At 52.4% G+C, this 25,773-nt stretch overlaps 7 protein-coding genes across 7 annotated transcripts; 5 read left to right on the top strand and 2 right to left on the bottom strand.

The window, feature by feature from the left end:
* The first annotated feature begins 71 nt into the window (after positions 1 to 71).
* CAOG_00868 (ribosomal protein L4) lies at positions 72 to 1,810 on the top strand. The gene is made up of 2 exons (XM_004365682.2): positions 72 to 108; positions 462 to 1,810. The coding sequence occupies exons 1-2, from the start codon at positions 106 to 108 to the stop codon at positions 1,650 to 1,652; spliced, it is 1,194 nt and encodes a 397-aa protein (XP_004365739.1). The 5' UTR covers positions 72 to 105; the 3' UTR covers positions 1,653 to 1,810.
* CAOG_00867 (endopeptidase ATP-binding subunit clpB) lies at positions 1,795 to 6,698 on the bottom strand. The gene is made up of 18 exons (XM_004365681.2): positions 6,407 to 6,698; positions 5,844 to 6,038; positions 5,671 to 5,703; positions 5,525 to 5,572; positions 5,279 to 5,380; positions 5,033 to 5,158; positions 4,833 to 4,913; positions 4,582 to 4,704; positions 4,144 to 4,483; positions 3,904 to 4,056; positions 3,718 to 3,820; positions 3,398 to 3,610; positions 3,052 to 3,246; positions 2,827 to 2,961; positions 2,683 to 2,746; positions 2,462 to 2,548; positions 2,282 to 2,365; positions 1,795 to 2,148 (listed from the first exon to the last, which is right to left on the bottom strand). Exons 1-18 carry the CDS (start codon positions 6,651 to 6,653, stop codon positions 1,943 to 1,945), a joined length of 2,535 nt encoding a protein of 844 aa, XP_004365738.2. The 5' UTR covers positions 6,654 to 6,698; the 3' UTR covers positions 1,795 to 1,942.
* Positions 6,699 to 6,889: 191 nt separating this feature from the next.
* Positions 6,890 to 9,140, top strand: CAOG_00866 (hypothetical protein). The gene is made up of 5 exons (XM_004365680.2): positions 6,890 to 7,438; positions 7,596 to 7,772; positions 7,916 to 8,159; positions 8,269 to 8,502; positions 8,606 to 9,140. The coding sequence occupies exons 1-5, from the start codon at positions 6,901 to 6,903 to the stop codon at positions 9,111 to 9,113; spliced, it is 1,701 nt and encodes a 566-aa protein (XP_004365737.1). The 5' UTR covers positions 6,890 to 6,900; the 3' UTR covers positions 9,114 to 9,140.
* Positions 9,141 to 9,460: 320 nt separating this feature from the next.
* CAOG_00865 (hypothetical protein) lies at positions 9,461 to 11,209 on the bottom strand (the record flags this gene model as incomplete). The annotated part of the gene is made up of 4 exons (XM_004365679.1): positions 9,461 to 9,849; positions 9,983 to 10,774; positions 10,891 to 11,088; positions 11,182 to 11,209. The coding sequence occupies 4 exons, from the start codon at positions 11,207 to 11,209 to the stop codon at positions 9,461 to 9,463; spliced, it is 1,407 nt and encodes a 468-aa protein (XP_004365736.1).
* Positions 11,210 to 17,387: 6,178 nt separating this feature from the next.
* CAOG_08447 (hypothetical protein) lies at positions 17,388 to 18,441 on the top strand (the record flags this gene model as incomplete). The annotated part of the gene is made up of 3 exons (XM_011271717.1): positions 17,388 to 17,485; positions 17,625 to 18,187; positions 18,260 to 18,441. 3 exons carry the CDS (start codon positions 17,388 to 17,390, stop codon positions 18,439 to 18,441), a joined length of 843 nt encoding a protein of 280 aa, XP_011270019.1.
* Positions 18,442 to 19,682: 1,241 nt separating this feature from the next.
* On the top strand, positions 19,683 to 20,583 carry CAOG_08446 (ubiquitin-conjugating enzyme E2-16 kDa; the record flags this gene model as incomplete). Its single annotated transcript, XM_011271716.1, has 5 exons — positions 19,683 to 19,746; positions 19,886 to 19,917; positions 20,045 to 20,122; positions 20,228 to 20,333; positions 20,444 to 20,583. Coding segments are annotated over 5 exons (420 nt in total), but the record flags the coding sequence as incomplete, so codon positions are not given.
* A 435-nt stretch (positions 20,584 to 21,018) lies between these two features.
* CAOG_00863 (dual-specificity tyrosine-(Y)-phosphorylation regulated kinase 1B) lies at positions 21,019 to 25,498 on the top strand. Its single transcript, XM_004365677.2, has 5 exons — positions 21,019 to 21,097; positions 22,528 to 23,822; positions 23,972 to 24,258; positions 24,386 to 24,676; positions 24,774 to 25,498. Exons 2-5 carry the CDS (start codon positions 22,757 to 22,759, stop codon positions 25,029 to 25,031), a joined length of 1,902 nt encoding a protein of 633 aa, XP_004365734.1. The 5' UTR covers positions 21,019 to 21,097; positions 22,528 to 22,756; the 3' UTR covers positions 25,032 to 25,498.
* Positions 25,499 to 25,773: the final 275 nt, after the last annotated feature.

Raw genomic sequence — 25,773 nt, 5'->3', positions numbered from 1 at the left:
TATTGAATGACAAAATTTGCATGAATTGAGAAAAAAAAAAAAAAAAAAACTCGAATCACCATTCCAAAGCGACTCGGTCTCTCTTCCTTTGTATACACCAGATACATGGTACGATACCCCGCTTCCAACACCTGAATCCATTGCAGAATCATGTGCCCCATCGGATTATCACGCGTGCGAGGAGTTCAGGGGTACCGGAGGCGGCGATATGGCGGCGCAAAGAGGAGCGGCCAAAGCTCGTTTCGGCAAAGTGGCTTGTCGATCCCTGCAGCCCCGTCCCGCCGCCCTCTGCTTGGTCCAGCGAACACACACACATTCACACGCAACCCCACATCGACTCCCCCTTTGCCTCCAAACACTCTCCATCGACTCTGTGCTATCCGAGTTCATCCTTATGTGTGTTTTGTTTTGCTCACCTTCATTTTTCCCCCCTTCACCAACCCCACCCCACACACACACAGTCTGCCCGCCCTCTTGTTCAGGTCTTCTCTCACGAGGCCGCCAACACCAAGGTCGCTTCGGTCGCCCTCCCCGCCGTCTTCAAGGCCCCCATCCGCCCTGACGTCGTCACCTCGGTTCACACCTCGATGAACAAGAACCACCGCCAGGCCTACGCCGTCTCCGAGTACGCCGGTCACCAGACCAGCGCCATCTCCTGGGGTACTGGCCGCGCTGTCGCCCGTATTCCCCGTGTCTCCGGTGGTGGCACGCACCGCGCCGGCCAAGGTGCTTATGGTAACATGTGCCGTGGCGGTCGCATGTTCGCCCCCACCAAGACCTGGCGCAAGTGGCACCGCAAGATCAACGTCAACCAGCGTCGCTTTGCCACCTGCAGCGCCCTCGCTGCCTCGGCCATCCCCTCGCTCGTTTTCGCTCGCGGCCACAAGATCGACGGCATCAACGAGGTTCCCCTCGTCGTCGCCAACGGCGTTGAGGCCCTCAACAAGACCAAGGCTGCTGTTGCCTTCCTCAAGCTCGTCGGCGCCTACGCTGACGTCGAGAAGGTCAAGGAGAGCCGCAAGGTCCGCACTGGCCAGGGCAAGATGCGCAACCGCCGCCACGTCCAGCGCCTCGGCCCCATGATTGTCTACCGCAACGACAACGGCATCACCCGTGCCTTCCGCAACATCCCCGGCGTTGAGCTCATCCAGGTCGACCGCCTCAACCTCCTCAAGCTCGCCCCTGGTGGTCACCTCGGCCGCTTCCTCATCTGGACTCAGGCTGCCTTCGAGCGCCTCGACGCCCTCTACGGCACTGGTCGCAAGGCCTCCGCCCTCAAGAAGGACTACAACCTTCCCCAGGCCACCATGGTCAACGCCGATCTTGCCCGCCTCATCAACTCGGATGAAGTCCAGTCGGCCGTCCGCCCCGTCCAGGCCAACGCTCGCCGTGCTTCCCTCAAGAAGAACCCCCTCAAGAACACCGAGACCCTCGTCCGCCTCAACCCCTACGCCCAGACCGTCAAGCGCACCGCCACCATCTTCGCCGAGAAGCGCAAGGCTGCCAAGGCTGCTCTCCTCGCTGCCCGCCGCCCCGGCGCCCCTGCCCCCGCTGCCAACCCCAAGGCTGCTGCCCTCAAGGCTGCCAACAAGGCCCAGGCCAAGAAGCTCGCTGCCGCTTCCCGCGCCCGCGGCGTCGTCATCCGTGCTTAAACGCATGGTGTCGAGGCTCCTCGTCCCTTCTTTTTTGTTTTGCTGCATAGTGTCGGCGTGACTGGCCCGTCTTTGATCTCGGAAAAGAGCGGTGGGCGTTTCTTTGTCATGAATGTCCCTTTTTGTACATTGGCAACATTACAAACACAGTGTTCTCCCTTGGTATTTGCAAAACTTTATAAATCAATGAAACCCAAGCACAGCGCAGAGTGCGAAGGAAATGCGACGCATAAGTGTGGACGAAAGAAGCGTTTCAGGTGTATCAAAAACAAAAACAAAAACCACTCTGTTCATTCATCCTCTTCATCGTCAAGCGCCAAGCGGTGCCCATCGCGAGACACCTGATGGTTGGGCTTGACAATCAGGCCGTCAGTTGCAACGTCGACGGTGACCTGCTCGCCTTCTCGAATGGCTCCGTCCAACACGCTGCGAGCGAGCGGGTTCATGACTTGCTTCTGAATCAAGCGATTGAGTGGGCGTGCGCCGTACACGGGATCTGGACGTAAAACAAGGAAAATAACAAGTATCAAAATCACAAATAGCAGGTTCAGGCTGAGTTGTCACCTCACCAACAAAGAAGAAGAAGAAGAAGAAAAAAAAATCGCCGGCAACGCGAGAACGGAACATACCATAGCCAGCATCAGCAAGCCATTCCAGAGCAGCAGGAGTCATGTTGAGCTTCATCTTCTTGTCATCGACACGGGCTTGAAGTTCTACCAAGGCACAAACAGAAGGTGTTGGTGAGAAAAACCTCTTGGTCCGCCTTGAACCTTCAAATCCGAATCACATCGGCAAAACGCGTAACATACCCTTGAGGCGAACCTGCACAATGTTGGCCATGTTGCGGCGGCTGAGGCGGTTGAAAAGAATGACTTCGTCGATGCGGTTGATGAATTCTGCAGAAGGAGAACAAGACCAGCATTTGAGCGTCTTGCAACACACACACACACACACACACACACACACACACACACACACACACACACACACAAACACAAAAGCCTGACGACTTGCTGCAACCACGACGTACCAGGCGAAAGATGATGGCGGACTTCAGCCATGACTTCGTCTCGCGCCACGGATGAGCTGACGTCCTGCGTTGGTTGTTTCCCAATGATTGAGTTCCGATTGTTTCTTGCTTAGCCCCAAATCAAAGACGGACAGGTACACTTACATCCGGAAGCACCGCCAGTCGCTTGGCACCAATGTTGCTCGTCATGATGATGACAGTGTTTCGGAAATCAACTTTGCGTCCTTGGCTGTCCGTGAGGTGGCCGTCATCCAACACTTGCAAGAGCAAATTGCTGACCTGAAGACGTCAGGAACAACACCCAGAGGTGAGCATTGTGGCCAATCGACCATTGTAAACATTCACGATTTGCCGGCAATCAATTCGTACCTCGCGATGCGCCTTTTCAAACTCGTCAAACAGAACGACCGAGTACGGACGACGGCGAACCGCTTCGGTCAGTGTGCCGCCCTCTTCATAGCCCACATAGCCGGGCGGCGAGCCAATCAAGCGACTGATTGAGAACTTTTCCATGTACTCGCTCATATCAACACGGATAAGGGCCGCCTCAGTGTTGAACAGGAACTGTTCCGTAGGACCAAAGAAACGAAAACAACAAAAGCAACAACAAAAGCAACAACAACAAAAACAACAACAACAAAAACAAATCACCAAAAGTCAGTCGAGAGTTTTCACTCGAAATCCTTCGTTTGTACGGTTTTGTTTTGCTCCTGACCTGAGACAAGGCCTTGCACAGCTCAGTTTTGCCAACGCCGGTGGGACCAAGGAACAAGAACGAGGCGATTGGGCGGTTTCTGGCTTGCAATCCGGCGCGGCTGAGGCGGACTGCATCAGCAATCGACACAACAGCCTCATTCTGGCCGACCACGCGCTGCTCGAGAGCTGTTTCAAGTCGGAGCAGCTTGTCCTTTTCGCCTTGCAACAAGGCCTAGAGGGTTCGAGGCAGCATCAAATCAAAGCGAAATCAGACCAACAAGTCCGAGCGAGACAACCTTTGGTCAAAATGCCAACACAACCGCCCACAAAAGCACCTACATGCACGGGAATGCCAGTCATTCGGGAAATCACCAGGGCAATGTCATCCGAAGTGACAGAGTGGGAAACAAGCCTCGGACCTTTCTTTTTCTTCGCCCCGCCTCTGATTTCAGAACAATCCACACAAGTGCGGTCGTGAGCGACTCAAACGACAACAAGATGCACCGAACAGGGCTGGGACTGAACTCTTCTGCGGCAAGTTGTGCCTCCAGTTGCGGAATGACGCCATATTTGAGCTCACTTGCCCTGGCGAGCTGCCCGCGACGAGCCGCCTGCTCAACTTCGATGCGAGCGGCGTCCAGCTGTGCTCGGGCCTTGGTTTGATCTTCCAGTCGCGATCTGTCAGATACAACAATGCAAATTATCACGAGTCAGGCAAAAGCAACAGACTTGCACGTCATCGATAGCCAGTGCTGCGTCTCTTACTTTTCGAGCTTCCAAGCTTCCTCCAAGCGCTTGGCTTCGGCCTCCTTGTCCTCCAACTCTTTTTTGACCTTGGAAAAGCGCTCGCGCGATGAGTCGTCCGTCTCCTTTTTGAGCGCCTCAAGTTCAATCTTGAGCGTGATGATGGAGTGATCGAGCTGCTCGAGAGGCTCGGGCTTGCTCTCTTGCTGGAGACGCAGACGAGAGGCGGCCTCGTCCACCAAATCAATTGCCTTGTCTGGTAGGAAGCGATCGGTAATGTACCGCTGGGAGTACACGGCTGCGCTGACGAGGGCCGAGTCGGTGATACGAACGCCGTGGTGCACCTCATACTTTTCTTTCACTGGTGTGCAAGTCGTCGCCAAACAAACGGAGAAGGAATGAGAACAACTGGGATTGGGGTTGGTGCATCATCCAGGAAGTGAACGTTTGTCGACTCACAGCCACGTAGAATGGAAATGCAATCCTCGACTGATGGCTCGCGGACAATCACAGGCTGGAAGCGACGAGCAAGAGCAGCGTCCTTCTCGATGTACTTGCGATACTCGTCGAGGGTTGTAGCACCTGACACCCCCCCCCCAAAAGAAAAAAAAACCCAAAAAAACCAAAAAGAGGTCAATCATTCAGCAAAGATGTGCGCCAAGGGACGCCTCACCCTACAACAACCACCACTGCTCTCCAAAAGGGCATACCACAGAGATGGAGATCGCCTCGAGCCAACGCAGGCTTGAGCATGTTTGACGCGTCCATACTGCCCTCGGATTTGCCAAGACCTGGATCCCACCAGACAAAGCACCAGACAAAGCGCAAACGCAGTGAACCACCATTGTCAAAAGTACCTCTGTGGCAGATGACTACAGTACGGCTAGAAACGAAAATAACAACGACATACCAAGGAGAGTGTGCAATTCGTCGATAAACAAAATCAGATTGCCCTTGGATTCTTCCACGTCACGCAGCACGGCCTTCAGGCGCTCTTCAAACTCGCCTCGGAACTTGGCTCCAGCGATGAGCGCAGCTGTCCAGAACAGCAACCCCCCCCCCCAAAAAAAAAAATACCGAAAACCAGTGAGAGGATGACGAGCAAAGGTGGGACATTCGTTGACAACATGTCGCAATGCGACGCTAAAAAACATACACAAATCGAGCGTGATGACTCGCTTGTTCTTCACGGAATCAGGGACATCACCGTCAACGATGCGATGCGCCAGGCCCTCGGCGATAGCCGTTTTACCAACGCCTGAAAAAGGATACGGCAGCAACCATTTGAGCCAACAAGAAAACAAACAGTGCATGTTTTGGCTTCAACCCTTCCCCGCTCCTCCCCCCCACACACCCCATCGCTTTTAAGAAGCGAGTAGAAAGCCGAGCCAAAAGCGATTACCTGGCTCGCCAATGAGAACTGGATTGTTTTTCGTGCGACGACTCAGAACTGCAATCAATTTGAATTTGGAAACAAGAGCAAAAGCGCCCGTCAGTTCATGCTCCACCTCACTCCGACTCGAGTCAAAATATGCCAGAACCACTTGCCTTGAATGGTCCTTCGGATTTCTTCATCGCGACCTGTGCGCAGTGACAATGGGGAGCATCGGTTCGGCAAAGCGACATTGAGCGACAATGGTCGGTTCCCCCACACGCCAATTTCTTTTTCCAGCACAACGACCACCAACCCTTTCAAGTAGCGCAATGTGCCAGACACGTACCGATGACTGGATCCAGCTTGCCTTCCGCGGCTCGCTGGGTGAGATCAACGCCGTACTTTTTGAGCGCTTCGCCCTTTGGCATTGCTTGGGGGTTGACCCACGGCTCTGGTTGTTGTTGACTAGCCCTGCCGGCACGCGATGAAAATGAGGCCGTCGGGACACCCAAGATGTGGGACTTGGGCAATGTCGGCATTTCTGAGATTTGTGCGAACGCAAGCAACCAGGTGAGCGACCGCCAATCTCTCGCGACCAGGAACTTGAGCTGCTCGTTCACTGTCGCAGTTGCATTCGGATGAAATACCGGTGACACGCTTGCAAGAAGGTGACAAGCAGTGTGAAAAGTGAAACGCTCGAAGCGCGTCAAATTGGCGACAGATTGAATGGAGCCAAAAAAACAAAAAGAACGTTCCAGAACGCCAAGTCCAAACCTCACACAGCACATCATACCCTCGATGCAGCGAGACCGAAGCAAGTCGATCTGCACTATTCCAATGCAACGCCAATAAATGCCCAGAACGACAGCGGGAAGCGTCAAAGCGGCGAGTCGCAAGCGCAGCACTTACCAATTGTCTTGGCTGCGAACGCGCGAATGGTGCGCGACATTGCCGGGACACCCTTGGACGCAGGCGCAGCACCAGCAGCAGCAGCAGTAGTAGTGGTAGTAGTAGTTGTAGCAGCAGCAGCAGCAGCAGCAGCAGCGATGGCTTGGTGGGCGATGGTGCTGAAGCTGAGCATCCAGCGGTTGTTGTACGGCCTCAGCGAAGCGTGCGCTTTGCCAAGCGTTGAAGTTGCGCGAAGTGCTGATTGCATTGTCGGAGCACACTCAGAAACAAAGATCAATAATTCAAAAGAAAACAAAAATATAGACTGGAAATCTCAAACAAATCCAACACCTTTCTACTTTCATACAAAAGAGCCCAATGTTGAGTGGCGTTTGCATTGAGCATTGAGATTTTCAATCGCCGCCAGTCTTCCTTCCTCGAGACCAGCGCGTTGGGGCTACAAACAAAAGCCTTGCCCCTCCCCCCCCTTAAAAAAAAAAAAAAAAATACCCAAAATGAATATCGAGCAAGAGGACATTCTGAGCGATCGCTTGATCGACGCGCTCAACACGTCCATTTCGTCTGCAGCGGCTGGGCCTGCAGTGCTGGGTCAGCATGGGAGCCAAAGCAGCCTGACTGCGCTCGGACCAACCCCACCGCCGCTCGCCTCTCCGTACCATCAGCAGCATGGCCATGGTCAAGGACACCCGCGGCACGACGCCGGATCGCCGCTCTCGTCGTTGTCGTCGCGAGGTGCTGCCGCTCGGGCTGCGAATGGCGCTTCGCCGTACTCGACGTCCAACTCCTCATTCACGTCATCCCCTGCATCCACGAGCCCGACGCTGACACCAGACATGACATCCTTGCAACAACAACAACAGCAGCAGCAGCAGCAGCAGCACGGCTACAGCGAGCCGTTCGCACCGCTGTCTCCCGCCGGGCGAACGCACGCAGCCGCCATGTCAATGTCGCTCGGATTGGCACCGCCGTCCTCCTCGACAGCGCTCGTGTCCACAGCGCTCAATCTGACCAGCGTCGATGAATACGGCCGAGGTAGGGTGTGTTGTTTTTTGAGCGTGTTTCTCGGATGATTTGCACTTCAACCCCGTTTCCCTGCTCGTGGGTGGTGGTTATTGTTCGGTTCTGACGGTGTGTACGTGCGTCTGTTTGCTTGCTTGTTTGTTTGTTTGTTTGCTTGTTTGTTTGGCAGCTGTTGCGGAGGCCGCACGACTCGTCGATCGCCGAAACCTGCTTGCTGCGTTTAAAGCTTCCGTCCAATCGGTGCTGAGCCATGCTGCACATAATGGATCGAGTTTGGACGACACCAGCATAGGCGTGCAACAGTTCTGTCTCATCCTCGAGAAAATTCTTTACCATGGCCTCAAGCGTAAGTTGCATGTTACCCCTCCAAAAACAAAAAAAAAAAAAAAAAAAAAAAAAAAAACGAAAAAACAACAACAAAAAATCAAAGCTCCAGACGGGTTGATGCCACAGCCACACTAACGATGAGCCGAATGAATATGCTTGTAGCGCCGAAAAAGGGATGGATTTCCTCTCGTCATTGTGAATTCTGGGACGTCCTCGAGCTGGCTGCTGCCGACAATCGCCGAAAAAGCGCGCTTGTCGTCAGCCGTCTTCGGCCAGTTGTGACTGCCATCGAGTCGTACTGCAAAAGCCCCAGGGGCAAGTCTCGCGTGTTCATCCGCATGGCCTTGATGGAAAAGCGTCTGGCCGAGTATCTCCAGTTTGTTCTCCAGAATCCAGAACGGCTCGGGTAGGGGGGAACGCTTGGTCTTTGTCGTCGAGTTTGCTATGCGCTCTGGAGGATGCTCACTTTCCCCCCGATCAACATTGAACGAAAAACATCCTTGCTGTTGCTGTAGAGAGTACTACGAGCGGGAGGCATTGTTGCGCGGCGAGGAAGAGTCGCTTTTAATCATCGGCTCGTTGGTCGGGTTGAACGTCATAGATTTCATCTTTTGCATCAAAGGCACACAAATGGATGATCCAACAGAGCAGCCAATAGACTTTGGCACTCTCCTGCTGATGACGGCAAGCACGAGAACCGATTCAGCACTTGAGGATGCCAAACAGAGTGAACAACGCTTTCCCGTGTCGTACGCTCTCATCCTTGTCGCAGCTGTTTGCTGGGCTGTGTTTGGCAATGAGAGAACCCAGCACTGCTCACTTGCTCACTTGCTCTCTCACCCTCTTCAACAGATCGGTGTGGAGAAATCCACCGGCTTCTCCTCCGACATCGGCAGCCAATCTAGCGCCACAAGTGTCCTCTTCCACTGTGGCCTCTTTTTCCGCGACCGTGCCGTTTACAGCTACATCGCCAGTTGCAGCCGCAGTCAGTCGCGAAGGGCTACTTGCGCAAATCGATGCGCTGCAGAGACAAACGCGGGTCTTGCAAGAGCAAAAGTCGTATATTGAACAGCTCTTGAGAACCAAAGAGAGCGCTCTCGAGAGCGAGTCCATGCTTCGACGTGTGGCCGAGACGCAGGCCGATAAACTTCGCACCGAAGTTTACACGTTGCGCAGTCAAGCGGAAAGCGAGCGGACTCAGGCGCAAACACTTCTCACAGAGCTTCGAAGACATCTCGGCGATGACGTTGCCAAGCGAGTGCTAGCGAGCGCTAATCCACGCAGCCATGGCGCAATTCAAAGCAATCGTCTTCCATCCTATGCGACGCGGACCAGCCACACGTTTGAAAATGACGAATAAAAAATAAATAAAATCAAATAAGGAAAACAAGCGATCAGATCGGCATTGTGCCACCACAAAATCACCAAGTCAAACGGTGGAATATTTTTCTTTGTATTGTTGGGTCACTCCCTCGACCCGAGAAGCAGTCGAGCTCCCAAAGAGGAGGGGAGATGAAACGAAGATGAGAAGCAAGAAGAACACAATCAACAAACAACATTCAACAAAAGTCCGGATTCAACTTCGTTCGCGGTACACACTCCTCACAGCCTGCAAAACAATACCAAAGCAAGCAACTCAAATCCAAGGATGGCAAGCCACGAACAGTACGTTGGGGGTGGTGGTGGTGGTGGTGGTGGTGTGGAGCGTTAAGAAGAGGCCTCAGCGGCAGCATCAACGGGAGCACGCGGACCGTTGTTGTCCCGTCGTGGACCGCGGTTGTCGCGGTTGTCGCGCTCGCGGGGAGGACGGTCGCCATCGCGGGGAGGACGGTCGCCATCACGGGGAGGACGGTCGCGGCCGCTGAAGGGACGATCGCGGTTGTCTTGTCGCGGGGGCGCATTCTTGGCTTCCTCGATGCGCATCTGCTCGAGGCGCGCGGCAATTTCAAGCTCCTTGGCGTTCGTGTTGACGGGGCGAGCGGCGCCGAACGGGTTTGACGAAGCGGCACGCTTGGGCTCGCTCGATGCGTCTGACGAAGGGGCAGCTTCCTCAGTGCGAGTGCGAGGCGCCAAGTTCAGAGGGGCGCGGGTGGCGGCTAGAGGAGGAGGTGAAAAGCACGCAAAAAACAACATCAGCAGTGAATTAAAAGCCAATCTCAGAGCGGCCAGATCGCAACAAAAGCAAATGTAAAAGTATATCTCTCTCTCTTTCTTTCTTGATCAACGTACGACGGTCATCTCGGCGGTCGTCGCGACGATCGTCACGACGGTCACGGCTGTCGCGGTTGCGCGAGCCAAAGCCATAGTCCGAGCGCTCTCCACGATCGCCGCGGTCCGATCGCTCGGGACGATCCATCGGGGCCTGTGGGGTATAGTTCTCGTTACGCCAGCCCGTGGTGAACTTGGCATCTTCGGGAGCGGCACGATCGTTGCGGAAGCCACCGCGGCTGCTGCTGCCGCTGGCGTTGTTTGAGCGCTGGCCTTCAGCAACGTTGATGCGCAGCTGGCGACCATGGAGCTCTTGGCCTTGGCGATCAATTGCGGCAACAAGATCGTTGGCATCACCAAACTCGACGTAAGCAATGCCGCGAGGACGCTGTTCGCCTTCGCGAGGGCCCAGGATGCGGGTCTCCTTGATGTTCAGGTCGCGGAAAAAGTCGGCAATGTCGTCCCTGTTGGCATCGAACGGCAAGTTGCCCACATAGGCAATGAACGGGGGTTGAGTGGGAATTGGGCGCGGCTCGCGGTCGTCGTTGCGAGGGCGGTCTTCGCGAGGGCGGTCCTGGCGGCGGTCGCCACCATAGCGATCACCACCACGGTCGCCACCGTAGGAACGGTCACCGCCGCGATCACCGCCATAGCGATCACTACGGTCGCCGCCATAGCGATCACCACCGCGGTCGCCGCCGTAGCGATCACTACGGTCGCCGCCATAGCGATCACCACCGCGGTCGCCGCCGTAGCGATCACTGCCGCGATCGCCGCCGTAGGAACGGTCACCGCCGCGATCACCGCCGTATGCTTTGTTGAAGCAACAAGCGCGCAAAGCCAATCCAAACAGCCAGAGAAGAGAGGGATGAGTGTGTGCGCAAAAAAACAGCAATGGACGCAAATCCATCAAAGAGCTGTTTCCTTACAGTCGGAGGAGGCACCGCGGGCCGGTCCTGTTGGGATGGCCGAGCCTGATGATGGGCCGCTGGGGGCGGCAGCAGCAGGGATGTACTCGCTCTCCTCGTCGTCGGCCCAGCTGCCAGAAGGGGCCGCGTTGAAGCTGTGAAGGGAGAAAGTCTGTCCCTTCTTCTTGCTCTTCTTGCCGCCGGCTTGCGCAGAATCCGCTGTGTTTTGAGTGAATGCCAATCGCAATGAGCAACGTGCACATGTTTTGCTCTTCGGGCAGCACAGTGGCATGTCTACGGGAAGCTGCCCACAACGAGCCACCTGCGTTTGGAGCAGCATGAGGCCCTTTTTTTTTTTTTTTTTTTTTTTTTTTTTGTTGAGTTTTGGTGTGCGATCACTTTTGACTGGTCGGGGCAACAGGGCCCGTGCAATTTGCGATGTGATCCTGAAGCGTACACACGAGCGATCTCGCACGCACACCGTTCTGACTGCAAAATTCAACACCAACGGAGCAAGTGAAGCGAGAAAATTAAAAAAAAAAAGAAAAAAAAAAGAAAAAAAAAGAAAAAAAAAAAGGAGAGACAAGGTTGCCAGATCGCAGACGTTTGCACGGCTCTGACCGCGAGACTGACAGTTGTGGCAGGCCTCACCACATGGGGATGGCTGGTCGGGCGAGGACTGCTGTCAGTCAAAAGGCGACTTCAATTAAAAAAAAAAAGAAAAAAAAAGAAAAAAAAAGTCCAGTTTTTTGCTTGAGCTGGCCCAGACAGACTCCGCCGTCCGGCGTTTTGCACTGCGCTGCACAACAGCCGAATCCAACAGCCAATCGAGATCATTATGCTCGAGTCGCAGGCGTGATGTGTGTGTGGGGAAAGGCGCGGACGAACTGCGACCAAACTCAAACACGAGTGAAGTAGCACGAGCGCAACAGATTGCAACATTCAAAGGAAACCAAGAGCCAAAAAAAAAAAAAAAAAAAAAAAAAAAAAAAAAAAAAAAAAAAAAAAAAAAAAAAAAGCATGCTTACTCATTGATGTTGGTTTGTGGATGGATCAAAAACGATGAATGAGCTGCTTGATGCTGCCCGATTGGAAGAAGGACACCATAAAGCGCAAACAAACCAACGACTGGCGGTATGAAATAGTCATGTAGTACACGGTTTTGTATGCTTCCAAGTAGAAGAGAGTTTTGGTTGACGTGCTTGGGCATTTTTCCAAGCTCGCTCACACAATTTAACGGGTCGATTGGAGCAACATTCTCGGAGTCGCGGAGGCATAGCGGGGACAGTCTCTTTGTAACTCCACAAGACGGAATGGAATCAATCTGGCTTGCGACGGATGGAGGGGAGCCAGCGAAATCCAATGATGGTTTGCGATTCTCGACCGCAGTCGACAAAATGTCGGAAGCACCCTGGTTGCAACTGACTGTAGACTCAGCTGCTCGCGTCCAAACAAAAGTAATCGACATTCTAGAAAGGCCGAGTCGGTGAATTTTTCTTGTTTGATCCTCTTTGGTCGGACAACTGTTTTCAGTAGGCTATTCATCCTTTGCCCGTCGACAGCTCGAATGACTGCAATCCTATCGCCTCTCCCTGCTTCTGGGCAGATGGCACACCATCCGGACACACGGTTCCTTTCTCTGGCTGAGGACGCAGTGAAGCCTCTGCCTCTCGACAAGCCCTGGATGGCCATTCGGTAAAGCAAGACTTGAACCCAACGCTGTCATCATGTTATCCCGCAGAGACCCGTTCTAAAATGAACAATCTTGTATGCACTTGACACAACTGGAAGACACATTCTCCAGCTCTTCGTCAGAGCCGACGACGAATGACGGCTCGAAGGAGAGCCGCAGCAATCTCGATTCGTCGTTCGAGCGGTATGAACAAGACGCCAAGCCTGCTACTGTCGATGATAGCAAAGCGCAGTACACTGACGGTACTGACGATGTCGATGAGGAGCCACGGACTGACTGGGACGTCGTACACGCAACTGCAAGTGTTTCGCATCGAATCGCGTTCTTTGACCACCCCCATCGCGCACCTGTTCCTTTTCAACTCGAATGGAAAACGCTTTCATCAATTCTTTTCAATCCTTATCTTGCCGTTTTGGGTGTTGAGTTGGAGAACAGTCGTTTTTTACAGCTGCCTTTTCACCTTTTTTGTCTCTCATTTTCTGGTGTTCATGAGCTCTGCTTCAGGAAGTGGCGCCGCTGCTCGCAGCGGTCGCGGTCGCCCCCGGCGCGCTCGCACGGTCACTGGGAACACGGATGAGGCACCTGTTGCCCGTAACCCCCGGTCAGTTCGTTGGCGGCTTCGCTTGAAAACGCAACAAAATGAAGCGCGGTGTTTGCCGCCATCCTTCGGGAGCAGCGGTGTACCGCTTCCCCTCCCCCATCGCCCCAACCCACAAACTCTGTTGACTAAATGCACGATGCTCTATCCTTGAGGGAGGTCGTCGGCAGTGTGATGCTGTCCGTATGCAGTGGCGTTCATCTGGTTGAACCGCTTGGTTTAAACTCCCGCCAAAATCTTCACCGCCCCTCCCGTCGTCAGCGCCGTCTTGCCAGCCCTCGGTCTGACAGAAAAGAGCGGATTACACCAACTATCATCTAATTCTGGGCGAGCCTGGGCGAATCTGGTGCTCATGGTCAGCTGCGGGATCAGGCAGGTGGTTTGGAATTGGCGGTTTTTTTTATTAACGTTCCTCTGATCCATGGGGGTCTACCTTCCCCCGATTTCACCATTTCATTTCAGTGGACCATCGATATAAATCAACAATGGCAAAAAACAAGGGCGCGAAAATTGGACAGGTCGAGCGGGGGCGAGCTTGCTGTCGGCCGCTGCACAATCGCTGGTTGCGCACGCCACAGCACCGTCCTGATGGCTTCTTCGACCCTCTATGCACTCCTAGTGTACTTGCATAATTCATTCGTGTACTTGAGAGAAAGGCGAGAAGGATTGGCGAGTATCCACATCATCCCCCACGCACCCAAACTCTTGCAAAAAATACATCCCATCAGCGAAAGAAAAGGAATCAAAGCCACTCTCATAGTGGAGAATGAAAAGCTCAATTCGTCCCTGCATTCTCGTTGTGAGATCACAAAATATGGACAGTGTAGTATGAAGACCCTTCATCCAGCGGCGTCAGTCCAGCCCCTTCCGAGGCGTCAACAAAAAGGGTGTTTGAATCATCTTTCATCCTTGTGAAGCCAGAGTGTTGGAGTACTGGCTGCAGGCTGTGAGGCCTTGAGTTTGTTAGCGGTACTTTGCTTTGTAATTCCCAATCCACACCAAAACAAACAACGCAGTACGCACGGCATCAATGTTCGATTTCTCGCGAAGGGCGACCCAACAAGAACCGCTGGTGCTGCCGTTCCTGACATTCTGCCCCCCTTCCCGAGCCACCTCATGGACAGTGAGGGGCGGGGCGGGGTGGAGAGGAAACGCGGGTTTAGAATAAGATGGGCGTTGCTGGAGCGTGTTGTTGCTGAGCAATCGAACTCACGCCGCTGCTTTTGTTTCTCTCTCTGCTGCGCTCTTACAGGCGCCGCGCTCATGATGTCAATGAGGCTCATGTTAGCAATTCGACATCCGGCGCCACGTCGCTCGAGCCCCCCATTGCTGCGCTGGCCGCTTGCCTTGGCGTTGCCGAAACGGTTTTCGCGCCACAAGCCAGCTCCCTGATCTCGAGTGCTACCGGTAATATGCGCTGCGCTGCACTCCTCGAGGCTTTGACTGGTCAAGTCGCCGGCAAGGCGAAGCCAACAAACCACCAAAAACTCGTCGTCAAGTTGTTGTTCGAGAATCTGGGCTTGCACATGGCTGCAGAAAGCATCGCGCAATGCAAGGCCACTGGCAAAATGCTTCTGGTTACGCTGGTTCACGATCTCAAGTCCAAAAAGACGGCTGAAGACGCCGCCAACCAAGTTGCCCGCGCCACCAACCAAGCTGCAGAAGCCATCGCCCAAGCCAAAATGCGAATTGCAGAAGCCGCCAACCAAGTCGCAGCAGCCAACGCCCAAGTTGCAACAGCGACCAACCAAGCTGAAGCAGCCAACACCCGAGCTGAACAACTCGAGGCAAAGAACCGTGCGCTCGAAACCAGAATGGAAGAACTTGAGGCAAAGGGCAATAGTAGGTCTTGTTCGCTGAGCAGTTGCTACTCTGGTTGCGCGGATTTTTGTTACTAATGTTGTGTGATGACAGCAACTTTCCCGCCCTACGGTGTCAACTTGACACCTGATGTCGACAAGTGGCTTCTCACTCGCCCGGAGCTGCAAGAGAAAATTCTCCAGGCCGGCGATCGAGTTCTAGTCACTGCACCTCCAGGCTGCGGCAAGACGAGCGTGCTCCAGCTTCTCCAGCGCACTCTGAAGATCAAAAGGCAGAGTGTGCTCTCCCTCAGCGCTTGGACACTCCAATCCGACTCCGAAAGCCCGCTTCCATCAGAGGCACAGGTGTTGGCCTGGTGGCAAGTAAAGACCTCCACGGACAGGCCGGATTACATCCTCGTCGATGAGGCACAGCGACTGTACGGGGCGCCCGCGTTTTGGAAGCAGGTCCTCGCGAAAGGAGAGAACGCCCCGAAGCACATTGTGTTCTTTGCTTCAACACAACTGGACTCTGCCATGCTCGATACGCCGGTCGTCCGTGCAACGGTAAGTCGGGTTGAATCGTGAAAGAGTGCTACACTTTGCTACAGGACTGACTGTCGTATGATTTCATGTTTGTTTGACTGCAGATTGGCTGGGAAGAGTTTCGCCTGACCGAAATGGAAGAAAGAGAGCTGTGCCAGCGGATTTCTTCCACTCTTTCATTCGAGTGGGTCAAGGAGCTGCTTCCGCGTGTTTGTCGAGACGCTGGAGGCCACATCGGCCTCTTCCGCTGTACTATTGAACACTTGCTCGCAACGTTCGCCGATCACAAGAACGAGGCCACTGTGGACAGCGTTTCACAGTATTATGCTGGCCAAATGCAAGCAAGTTACTTCCTCGAGCGATTTTTCCCCTTCGTGGTCGATGGTCAGCCGCCAAAGCAAAAAAAGATGTTTCTGTCGCTGCTCCGAACCGTTCTTCAAGAACAGGAGCTGGACCTCCCGGCTCCGAACTCGACTCGGCCCTCGACACCGAATGTCAATCCTGAAGCCCTTGCACAGGCCCAGCTCAAGGACTGGTGTTTGAAGTTCCTCCTTCGCATTCACGTTCTGGTCGGTGTTAACGATCGCGCCAAGTTTGCGTCCAAGCTGCATCATGCGCCGCATCTACCCGTCCGCTATTGACATATCGCAGTTTGAACCGAACATCGACGACTGGATCCTGCAAGTCCTCAAGACCTTCGACCCTGCCTGTCTGTCCAATAGGAGCTCCGGCGGAACCAAGAAGTTCCCCAAGGAAGGGGTGCTCCAGAATCAATTTTTTTCCGGCGGCCTTGCGCGCCTTCCTGTCAAGTATTCAATTGCTGCGGAGGTATCGAACGTGGATGAAGGAAAGATCGTCATTAAGCAAGAGCTCGATTTCTGGATCAACTCTGACCTCCGGTGGGCGATCGAACTCATGCGGCTGGGAAACGGCATCAACCGCCATATGCAGAAATTGACGAAGACTTATAGCCGCTTTAAGCCAAAACAGTCGCGCCTGATCGACTTCCGCCGAGCCGGCTCACAGCCTCGGGCTCGCAGGAACTACATTGCTGTGGTCTTCGGGAGCACATTCGACACGGCTGAAGTGCGCTTCAGTGTGGAACAGAATGGAAAATATGTCTGGAGTCGCGTTGAAGTGATCGACCTTGTCGGCCAGTCACGTACCTGAAACTTTGGTTGCATCGTGTGTGCCTGTAGATCTATCCAAACCAACCCGACGCTCGCCCAACCCGCTGTCAAAGCTGGTTGCACCGAGTACCAGGAACACGATGCTCGCCTCACTTGATCTCACAGGCTTTCCAAACGCCTCGAAGGCAATTGCAGCACCTCAAAAGCTTCGAAGCGATGCAGCATTGCTTGTTTTGGTTTCTGTGTTTTTGCGTTTTTTGTGTCTGTATTTTTTGCTTTTTTGTTTTTGCGTTTTTTGTGTTTGTATTTTTTTCTGTCCTGTATTACATTTGGCTCATCCCTAATCGGTCTTCCCCATGAAAGTCGTTTACAAATGAATTTTGTGAAGCGCATTCAATCATACGCTTCAGTTGTGATTCGTGAGGTCGTCTCACAACCATACGTTTCAACTCCCCAAACCACCATTTCGACCATCCAAACAAATCTCGCCGCAGTGCTCGCCCCAGCTCATAAGCGATACAATAAAATGGTAGTGGTGGTCGGCAGGGCAACAGGTTGTGCCAATCCGACATTTGAGGGTTGCGTCAATCAAAGCTCGAAACGGCACTTCCGAACACAACTAGATTCAGGACGCTCTTCCAGGGATAGTGGAGAAGCGAAGAAAATCGACACACGGAGTCGTAGAAATGCCAGCAACCAAAATAAGATAATTCAATTAAATTGGTTCTTGGCTGGCTCAGTCTTGGTTCAGCATGCGCATGCCCACTCCCCCCAAAGTCGTCGGCAGACTAGTCCCTTCTGAGGTGACTCACGCCAACAATACGTGTGTTTCCAACATCTTCGAGAAAGAGTAAGTCCTTGCGAGGCCAGCGTGTTGGAGTGCTGAAAATCAGATGAGCAGGCTGCGTACAGTTGCTGAGACTTGACGTCTTTGCTTCTGCTGCCCTTCGGGTGCACACTCACAGGGACCTCCCTTGTGCTGCTCACAGGGACCTCTCTTGTGGTGCTGATGAGCTTCGTGGTATCCAGCGCTCCATTGCTGCGCTGGCCGCTTGCCTTGGCGTTGCCAAAACGGTTTTCGCGCCATTTTCCAAATCTCTGGTCTCGAATGTTCCCGACGCCAGCCGCTGCGCTGCACTCCTCGAGGTTTTGACTGGTCAAGTCGCCGGCAAGGCGAAGCCAACAGGCGAGGAAAAACTCGTCGTCAAGTTGTTGTTCGAGAATCTGGGCTTGCACTTGGCTGCGGAAGGCATCGCGCAATGCAAGGCCACTGGCAAACTGCTTCTGGTTACGCTGGTTCACGATCTCAAGTCCAAAAAGACGGCTGAAGACGCCGCCAACCAAGTTGCCCGCGCCACCAACCAAGCTGCAGAAGCCATCGCCCAAGCCAAAATGCGAATTGCAGAAGCCGCCAACCAAGTCGCAGCAGCCAACGCCCAAGTTGCAACAGCCACCAACCAAGTTGAAGCAGCCAACGCCCGAGTTAAAGAACTTTGGGCAAAGAACCGTACGCTCGAAGCCAGAAAGCTAGAACTTGAGGCAAAGGGCAATGGTAGGTCTTGTTCGCTGAGCAGTTGCTACTCTGGTTGCGCGGATTCTTGTTCCTAATGTTGTGTGATGACAGCAAACCCCGCAACTTTCCCGCCCGTTCCCCAGCTCCACGGTGTCAACTTGACACCTGATGTCGACAAGTGGCTTCTCACTCGCCCGGAGCTGCAAGAGAAAATAGTCAACGCCGGCGATCGAGTTCTAGTCACTGCACCTCCAATTCACGCATTGCCCCAAAACCTCGAACTGTGCTATTGAGCATTTTCTTTTGTTCTTTTTTTTTGATGTCGCCCTTGCTTGTTGTTGAATTTTGTCCGTAGATCTACCCCCTGCTTGTCGTTTTGTTTTGTTGCTATCAATCACGAATGCCACCCCGCTTCTTTACCTAGCACACGGTTTCTTTCTTGTGAAAGAGCCAAGTGAATCAATGCATAAGAAGCAGCTCTTTGACTTTGACTTATGCCTGCTCGCCACCTCCTTCCCCTCCTCTCCTCTGCTTTTCCTAAATGACTGGGTTAAACACTTGTTGATATCGGAGGCCCGTTTTTGTCGCTTGTCCAACCGACCCAAACAAAAGCGCTGAAACCCAAAAAAAGCATGGATTGAAACGAAAAAAAAAAAAAAAACCAAAAAAAAAAAAACCAAAAAAAAAAAAAAAAAAAAAGACCAAAAAAAAAAAAACCGTCGTGTGCAGTCCACTCACAACAGGAAAAAACATCACTTCAGCGTCATGGCTTTAAAGCGCATCAACAAGGTTTGTATTTCTGTCCATCGCCTTGTGTTTGGATCTGCTGCTGCGCGGCTCTTTCGCACACTATGGCTGCGTCCATTTGGTCTGGGGTGATGCCATGGGCGCTATTTTGAGCGCGCTATTTTGAGCCCTGCGACTGCGTCAGAGATCCGGCGCGCCATATAAAAGGGCGCCCAGCAGCAGCTTGAAGCAACTCTTTTTTTTTTTTTTTTTTTTTTTGCACAGCCAACACTTTCTTGAACATGATGCTCCGCTCTGGTGTTCCGCCCCACCGCCTCGACACCCGCTATGGCCAGGGTAGCACTGGTACTCTTCATCGCCGCCCGCTATGGCCAGGGTAGCACTGGTACTCTTCATCGCCGCCTTGGCAAAGTGAGCACCTTCCAACAGTTGTCGCAGCGGGCGGACGAGTGTTGTGAAATAACAGCGAAAAAAAGAAAGAAAAAAAGAACAAAAAAAAAAAAAAAAGCCAGATCCGCAAACAGAAAAAAAAAAAGAAGAGAAAAACAGGGAACACTTCTCTCAAAGCCAACCAGTTTCGCCGCTCGCTAGAGTCGGTCATGTCTCAAAGCGTGGGTCGTGTTCCTACACGCGGTGCTCTCGTCGCCATTCTCCGAGCGGTGCGCTCTGTTTGTTGTTCGGTTGCCTTCTCGATTTTTCTTTTCCGTCTTTTTTTTTTTTTTTTTTTTTTGTCTCTTTCGGTTGCCGACTTGAGCTCACCGTTCGTGTTCCACTCGTTGACTCCCAGGAACTGCAAGACCTTGGTCGTGACCCACCCTCGAACTGCAGCGCTGGCCCCGTCGGCGAGGACCGTAAGTCTCTCCTGTGCCCTTCCTTTTTGCTCAATCACTTTTTTTTTTATTCTCCTTTTTGCTGTCGTTATCATTTGCCCTTTGTGATGCTCACTTGGCTCGTTGATAACCGTACAATGATGTTTCTTGGCAACAACAGTATTTCACTGGCAAGCCACTATTATGGGCCCCGTAAGTTTTTTTTTTTCCCGGGTTTCTTTTTTGGTTGTATTTTTTTTTTCTCCAAACTCACCTTCATTCACTCATTTCGTGTCGCTCTCCTCTGCTCGTCTTTGCCCGCTTCTTGTCATTACAACAGCCGGACAGCCCCTACACTGGCGGTGTCTTCTTCCTGTCGATTCACTTCCCCACAGACTACCCCTTCAAGCCTCCGAAGGTAGGGTCTTTGCCTCTCTTTGAACTCGAATCTCCGTCAACCGTGGCTGTCCTGTTGTCCCTCTGTAGCGTTGTTCTCACTCGCGTGCGTGCCTTGCCCACACAGGTGAGCTTCACAACTAGGATTTACCATCCCAACATCAACAGCAACGGCAGCATCTGCTTGGATATCTTACGTGACCAGTGGAGTCCAGCGTTGACCATTTCTAAGGGTAAGTTGCTTTTGCCACAGTGAATGCTTGTTGATTCTATTCCGTAGAAAAAGTTGTGGGGTTGCAGTCACTCATCGCAGTTTTTTTTTTTTTGTCCCTTTTTTTGCTAGTCCTTTTGTCGATCTGCTCAATGCTGACCGACCCCAACCCCGACGACCCACTTGTGCCCGAGATTGCGCACATGTACAAGTCAGATCGTCCACGTTACGAGGCTCTTGCCAAGGAATGGACCCGAAAGTACGCCATGTAAAAGCTTCAAAAGCTTGGCCTTTGAAGACTTGTTCGTCCTTTGTCCGTTCCCACCACTTTTTCTTCTTTTTTTTTCCGTCCTGTAGTTGGTGTTGCTCTTTGCGTGCGATAGCTCTTGTAAGCACTGTTCCATTCCGCTGGTGCGACTTGTGCGACTTGTGCGTTGGCGGTCGAAAATGCAAATGGCTCGTTCTCCATCCGTTTTTGTTTCGTTTCATACTTCTCGGGGCACCCTTCCCTTCCCAGCTGGTCATGTGCATGTATTACTAGTCGTGAGGTCGATAATTGGGTTTCTGCTGTTTGCATCGAGATGCCTCTTTTTTTTTTTTTTTTTTTTTTTTTTTTTTTTTCCGTGTACCCATTTCCTTTCGCTATCTTCCTTGCTCTTGCTGACACTCAGACTACCAGAACTGGCACCTCAAAACGCAACTAACATATTTTTTCGAATTTCCTAAACGAGCTCGAAACATGCTAGTCGTTCATCTTGCTTCCCGCCATTTGTTCTCTGTTCAGCAGTGAGTTTGAAATTGGTTGAAACGATTTTTTCTTTTCCCGTTCGTCGCTTCGATGCGTAGAACTGCCAGCTGACGAGGGAGGGCAAGAGGGAGACCAGTTCTGGGCGTCTGGCGCACAGCCTTTTTTTGCTTTGCGTCTCTCCCCATGGTAGGGAAAGGGGGTGGGTGGGGGTTGTGGCGGGACTCGGCGTTGCAGCTTCAATGAACTTTTGCAGCTTTTTTTTTTTTTTTTTCCCGTCTTTTCCCGTCTGCTTTTGCTGTGCTGGCCCTTTTTTTTTTGATGCAGCGCTTCCGAGACAAACCCCATGTGTACCGTCGCATTGTGCAACGAGCATTCCCGTGCCGCACAACGGGCAGGGGCCTGGGCAAGGTCGTGCAGCGTGCCGCTGGGAGCAACCTGCTTAAATTTCGGTCTCAGCAACCAACCAAAAAAAAAAAAAAAAAAAAAAGTTGTATGGTTGCAAGAACAAAAAACAAAAAAAAAAAAAAAGAAAAGAAAAAAAAAAAAGACACTTCGCCCTTTGTCACGCTATTTTTCGCTGCCAGGGCCAGCGTTGCGCCAGCCGCTTCCGAAGGCCAGCATGGCTTCTATGGTGGTGATGCGTGCTGGGCTTGGGCTCGTCGCGGGCACAGGCTGCCGTTCCATGCACGGCGACTGAGAATGATGACCGCTACGAAAAAGAGTTTTCGCGCCGTTTTTTTTTTTTTTTTTTTTTGGCTTGCTTGGCTCGGCTCTAGATCCAGCAGCCCAGCAGCCAGCACGCGCTTCTCACGCGGCCGAGCTTGAGCGCCAGTATGGATGTATTTGCAAGTGTCTGGTTGACGAGATTGTGCGAACGTAGTCTCGCAAGCCCACGCTTGGGTGATCGCAGCCAACAAGAAAGCAAGTGCACACACACAAAAAAAAAATTCAAATTATTTCGTCGTTACTTTTCGTTGTGCTCTCTTTCGTTCTGTATTTTCGGCTGTGCCTTGAGGCTCCTGGTGCTCTTGCAGCTCGCTTGACACATCCTTGACGAGACGTACACTGCTTGTTCCTGTGGGGGTGGTGCTGGTGGAGGCAGGTCTTTGTCTCGATAAACGCTGTCGATTTTTTTTCTACTCTACTTTGCTTTTTTTTTTTTCTAGTTCGATTTTTTTTTTCAAATTTTTGTCTGTTTGATTTTTGCGCCTTTTTTTTTTTTTTTTTTTTTTTTTTTTCGCACTAGCATTTGATGAATTTTTTTTATCCTTTTCATTCGTTCACTCATTCGGTGATGAGAAGGGGCGGGCTTGGGCATTGAAGTGATCAAGGATTCCACTTTGTTCTCCCGCCGTGATCTGCTGATCGTCTTGTCGTTTCTTACTTTGTGATCTTGTGCTGATCACGATGGCGACATGCTGACCGTTTTTTTTTTTCCCTCTCTCATGACTCTGATCCAACCTGCCAGATCCTCATCTCCGTGCCAGCATTCCCGTTTTGGTGATCTGCACTCGCCATCGTGCTTCACAGTCTGTGTTCTTGTTTCGTGGACGTGATTCTCTTGTCCAATCCTTGGCTCGTTGCCAAGCACCCGCACCACTGAGACACTCCAACGCGCCCCATCACCTCTTCCAATCCCTGCCGTCGTTTGCGGGTGAGCGCGCGAAAGAGCCGTTCGATCTAGTCTTTGACAAGCCATGTCGGGAAGTAATCGGGGGAGTGGCGAAATCGAAGCCAGCAGCGCCCCCATGTCAATCTACTCTTCGTCCCCAGGCACCTCCACCAGCTCAGCGATGATTCTCGGCTCCCCGCCATCATCAGCTGCTTCGATGAACGGCGTTGCTCCGATGTCCAACGGGGCTACTACCCGGGCAGCAGCACGGCAGCAGCAATTGCAGCAGCAAGTCCAACAGCAAGTCCAACAGCATGCGCTACAACCGTCTCCCGTACCGTCTCAGCAATCTCTTTCCTTGATACAACTCCAACAACAACAGCAGCAGCAGCAGCAGCAGCATCACCAACAACAACTACCACAACCACAACAACAACAACAACAACAACAGCCGCAACAACCACAACAGCCACAACCACCATCACAACCACCACAGCAACTGCAGCAGCAGCAACAACAACTAACACACTTATACGACCAAACGATGGCTGCTGCGGCAAGTCCTCCGACTTCCTCATCGGGGACACCATCGACCAGCACTGCGCCTGCGATTCTAGCCCCTGGGTTTGTTTCGCGACGACTGCGCAATGTTGCACCTGTTAACAGACTGAGCGTGGAGCTGATTGCCACCTACAAGCACATCAACGAGCGTTACTACTCTGCGAAAAACAAGCGGCAAGCCAACCCTTCCGGCAAGGCTGCAGCACCCGCGTCGGCATCATCCTCAACGAAAGCGTCCGCGGATGCCGCGGCCTCTGCAGAGTCCAAGCCGACCGGAAATTCCGCCTCCGCAGGCTCGAATGGCGCCAGCAGTGGAGCGCGGGCCGTTCGTACAAATGATGGCTTTGATGACGAGCATCACGATTACATCGTGCGCTCAGGCGAGGTCTGGCTGGACCGGTACGAGATTCACAACTTGATCGGCAAGGGCTCCTTTGGCCAAGTAGTGCAAGCAATCGATCGACACACCAACGAGATGGTGGCCATCAAGGTCATCAAGAATAAGCACGCGTTTTCGATGCAAGCCAAAATTGAAATCGAGCTTCTCGAGTATATGAATAGAAACGACCCAGAGGACAACCACTGCATTGGTGAGCGATGCGACTGGGAGTGCATGATGAATGTCTTGGATGTCGTCGTGTCTGCACTCACCGACGTTCTTTTTGGGTTTATTTATGTATTTTTTTTCTTTTTTTTTTGCTTTGTCTTTTTCTGGTTGTTGACAACCAACCGCCATCAGTTCGTTTGAAACACCATTTCGAATTCCGAAACCATCTTTGCCTGGTTTTCGAAATGCTGTCTTACAATCTCTACGATCTCTTGCGAAACAACAATTTCAACGGCGTTTCCGTTAATCTTGTGCGAAAGTTTGCCCACCAAATCCTAACCGCGTTAGCCTTCCTGTCGTCGACCGAGATTAACATTATCCACTGCGATCTCAAGCCGGAGAACATCCTTCTCCGCAATCCTCGACGGAGCGCCATCAAGCTGATCGACTTTGGCTCTTCCTGTCGATTTGGCGAGAAGGTACGCTTTCTCGCTTCGCGTTTTGTTTCCCCCCCCCCTTTGTTTCTTTTGTTTGTTGTCTTGCCCTTGTCTGTTTCGTTGCAACTCAATTTTGGTTGCACATTTCTCATCATCGCTCCGACAACAGCTATACAAGTACATTCAGAGCCGATTCTACCGCTCTCCAGAGGTTTTGCTCGGTATTCCCTACACGGTCGCAATCGACATGTGGTCGTTGGGATGCATTCTCGTTGAAATGCACACGGGCACTCCGCTGTTCGGAGGCAAGAACGAGTACGATCAAATCGGGAAAATTTGCGAAGTTTGTGGCGTCCCACCCGATGCCATGCTGGAAGAAGCCCCACGGCGATCCATGTACTTTACCACCGACTCCTCAACTGGCAAGTACGCGTTGCGGCCACCCAAAGACAAGACAAAGGTGAGCTCCAATGCAGTAGACACCCCACTTTGCCGCCAAAAAGCGGTTGTTAAAGTTTGTTATTTACTCATGCTGATTGGTTTGGAACCTTGTGCAGCAATTCTTGCCTGCTGGGTCGCGTCAATTGGCCGACATTCTAGGAATCGCAACTGGAGGCCCATTGGGCCGGAGAATGGGCGAGAAGGGCCATTCGCGCGAGGAGTACGAGCAGTTTTTGAACCTCGTGCTGCGACTGCTCGACTTGGACCCGTATACGCGCATCACCCCGCGTGAAGCTCTCATGCACCCATTCTTTGCAGACTACACGCCCTCGTCTTCTCACAACACGGCCATGTACGTGGCCAACGTGCGCTAGACTGGAGTTGCCTCCGAGCTTTTGCGTGATGCAACGACTTTTGCTGCGTGAAGTGCTTGTCTCTACGACTGTTGGAGGTTGCCCTCTGTCTCGGGAAATGCCACTGGTGGCGTTCCCGACCCCCAGATGTGGAGCGTTGCCCCTATGCAATAGCGGCATTTTTTCAAGCCCCCCCCCCCTTCGCTTTGTCCTTTTTTTTTTTTTTGCTCATTGTCGGGAAGGAGGCGGGATGGCTGTTTTTTTTTTGCTCCTTTTTCGTTCACCATTTCGTTTCCTTGTGTGTAGTCTTGTTCCTTTCGTCGCTCTCCCACTTTTGTATTTTCTTGTCGGGTCTTTGCATCCATGGCCCCCCCCCACCATCATCACTATTTAACCCGATGGCTTTCGCATTCCTTTTGTGTTGTGTTTCGTATGTTTGGTATTGTTTGTTACCTGTGTTCATGTTTCTTCCCTATTTGTAAACTTGGTTTTTTTTTTTCGTCTGTTTGTTTGTTTGTCTGTTTGTTTGTTTGTTTGTTTCTGGTCTCTCTCGCTCTCTCTCCTCTCGTATTTCTCGTACTTCTCGAACGCCTTCTTTCAACTTCTGTTGCCACACGCAATCCCAGACCACAACCTCAGACATAATGCTGCAAGCAATTGATGGATTTTTTTCAGCCGATGCCGAAGCTGTCGACGAGACCCTTGACTCGATTTTCATCCGCGAACATGTTTCTCAAACGCGGAATGGTCTCGTGTCGGAATT

This window comes from Capsaspora owczarzaki (assembly GCF_000151315.2).
Source record: "Capsaspora owczarzaki ATCC 30864 unplaced genomic scaffold supercont2.1, whole genome shotgun sequence".
Taxonomy (NCBI): domain Eukaryota; class Filasterea; order Ministeriida; family Capsasporidae; genus Capsaspora; species Capsaspora owczarzaki.
Note: the sequence above shows the minus strand (reverse complement) of the source record. Positions and strands in the feature narration are given on the sequence as shown.

Coding starts and splice junctions, on each gene's coding strand:
- CAOG_00863 (XM_004365677.2), top strand. CDS start 22,757: ATGTCGGGAAGTAATCGGGGGAGTGGCGAAATCGAAGCCAGCAGCGCC. Junction 23,823..23,971: donor AGAGGACAACCACTGCATTG/GTGAGCGATGCG, acceptor AACCGCCATCAG/TTCGTTTGAAACACCATTTC. Junction 24,677..24,773: donor CACCCAAAGACAAGACAAAG/GTGAGCTCCAAT, acceptor AACCTTGTGCAG/CAATTCTTGCCTGCTGGGTC.
- CAOG_00866 (XM_004365680.2), top strand. CDS start 6,901: ATGAATATCGAGCAAGAGGACATTCTGAGCGATCGCTTGATCGACGCG. Junction 7,773..7,915: donor TCTTTACCATGGCCTCAAGC/GTAAGTTGCATG, acceptor ATATGCTTGTAG/CGCCGAAAAAGGGATGGATT. Junction 8,503..8,605: donor GAACAACGCTTTCCCGTGTC/GTACGCTCTCAT, acceptor CCTCTTCAACAG/ATCGGTGTGGAGAAATCCAC.
- CAOG_00867 (XM_004365681.2), bottom strand. CDS start 6,653: ATGCAATCAGCACTTCGCGCAACTTCAACGCTTGGCAAAGCGCACGCT. Junction 4,057..4,143: donor GAAGCTTGGAAGCTCGAAAA/GTAAGAGACGCA, acceptor TGTATCTGACAG/ATCGCGACTGGAAGATCAAA. Junction 2,149..2,281: donor GCTTGCTGATGCTGGCTATG/GTATGTTCCGTT, acceptor TTTTACGTCCAG/ATCCCGTGTACGGCGCACGC.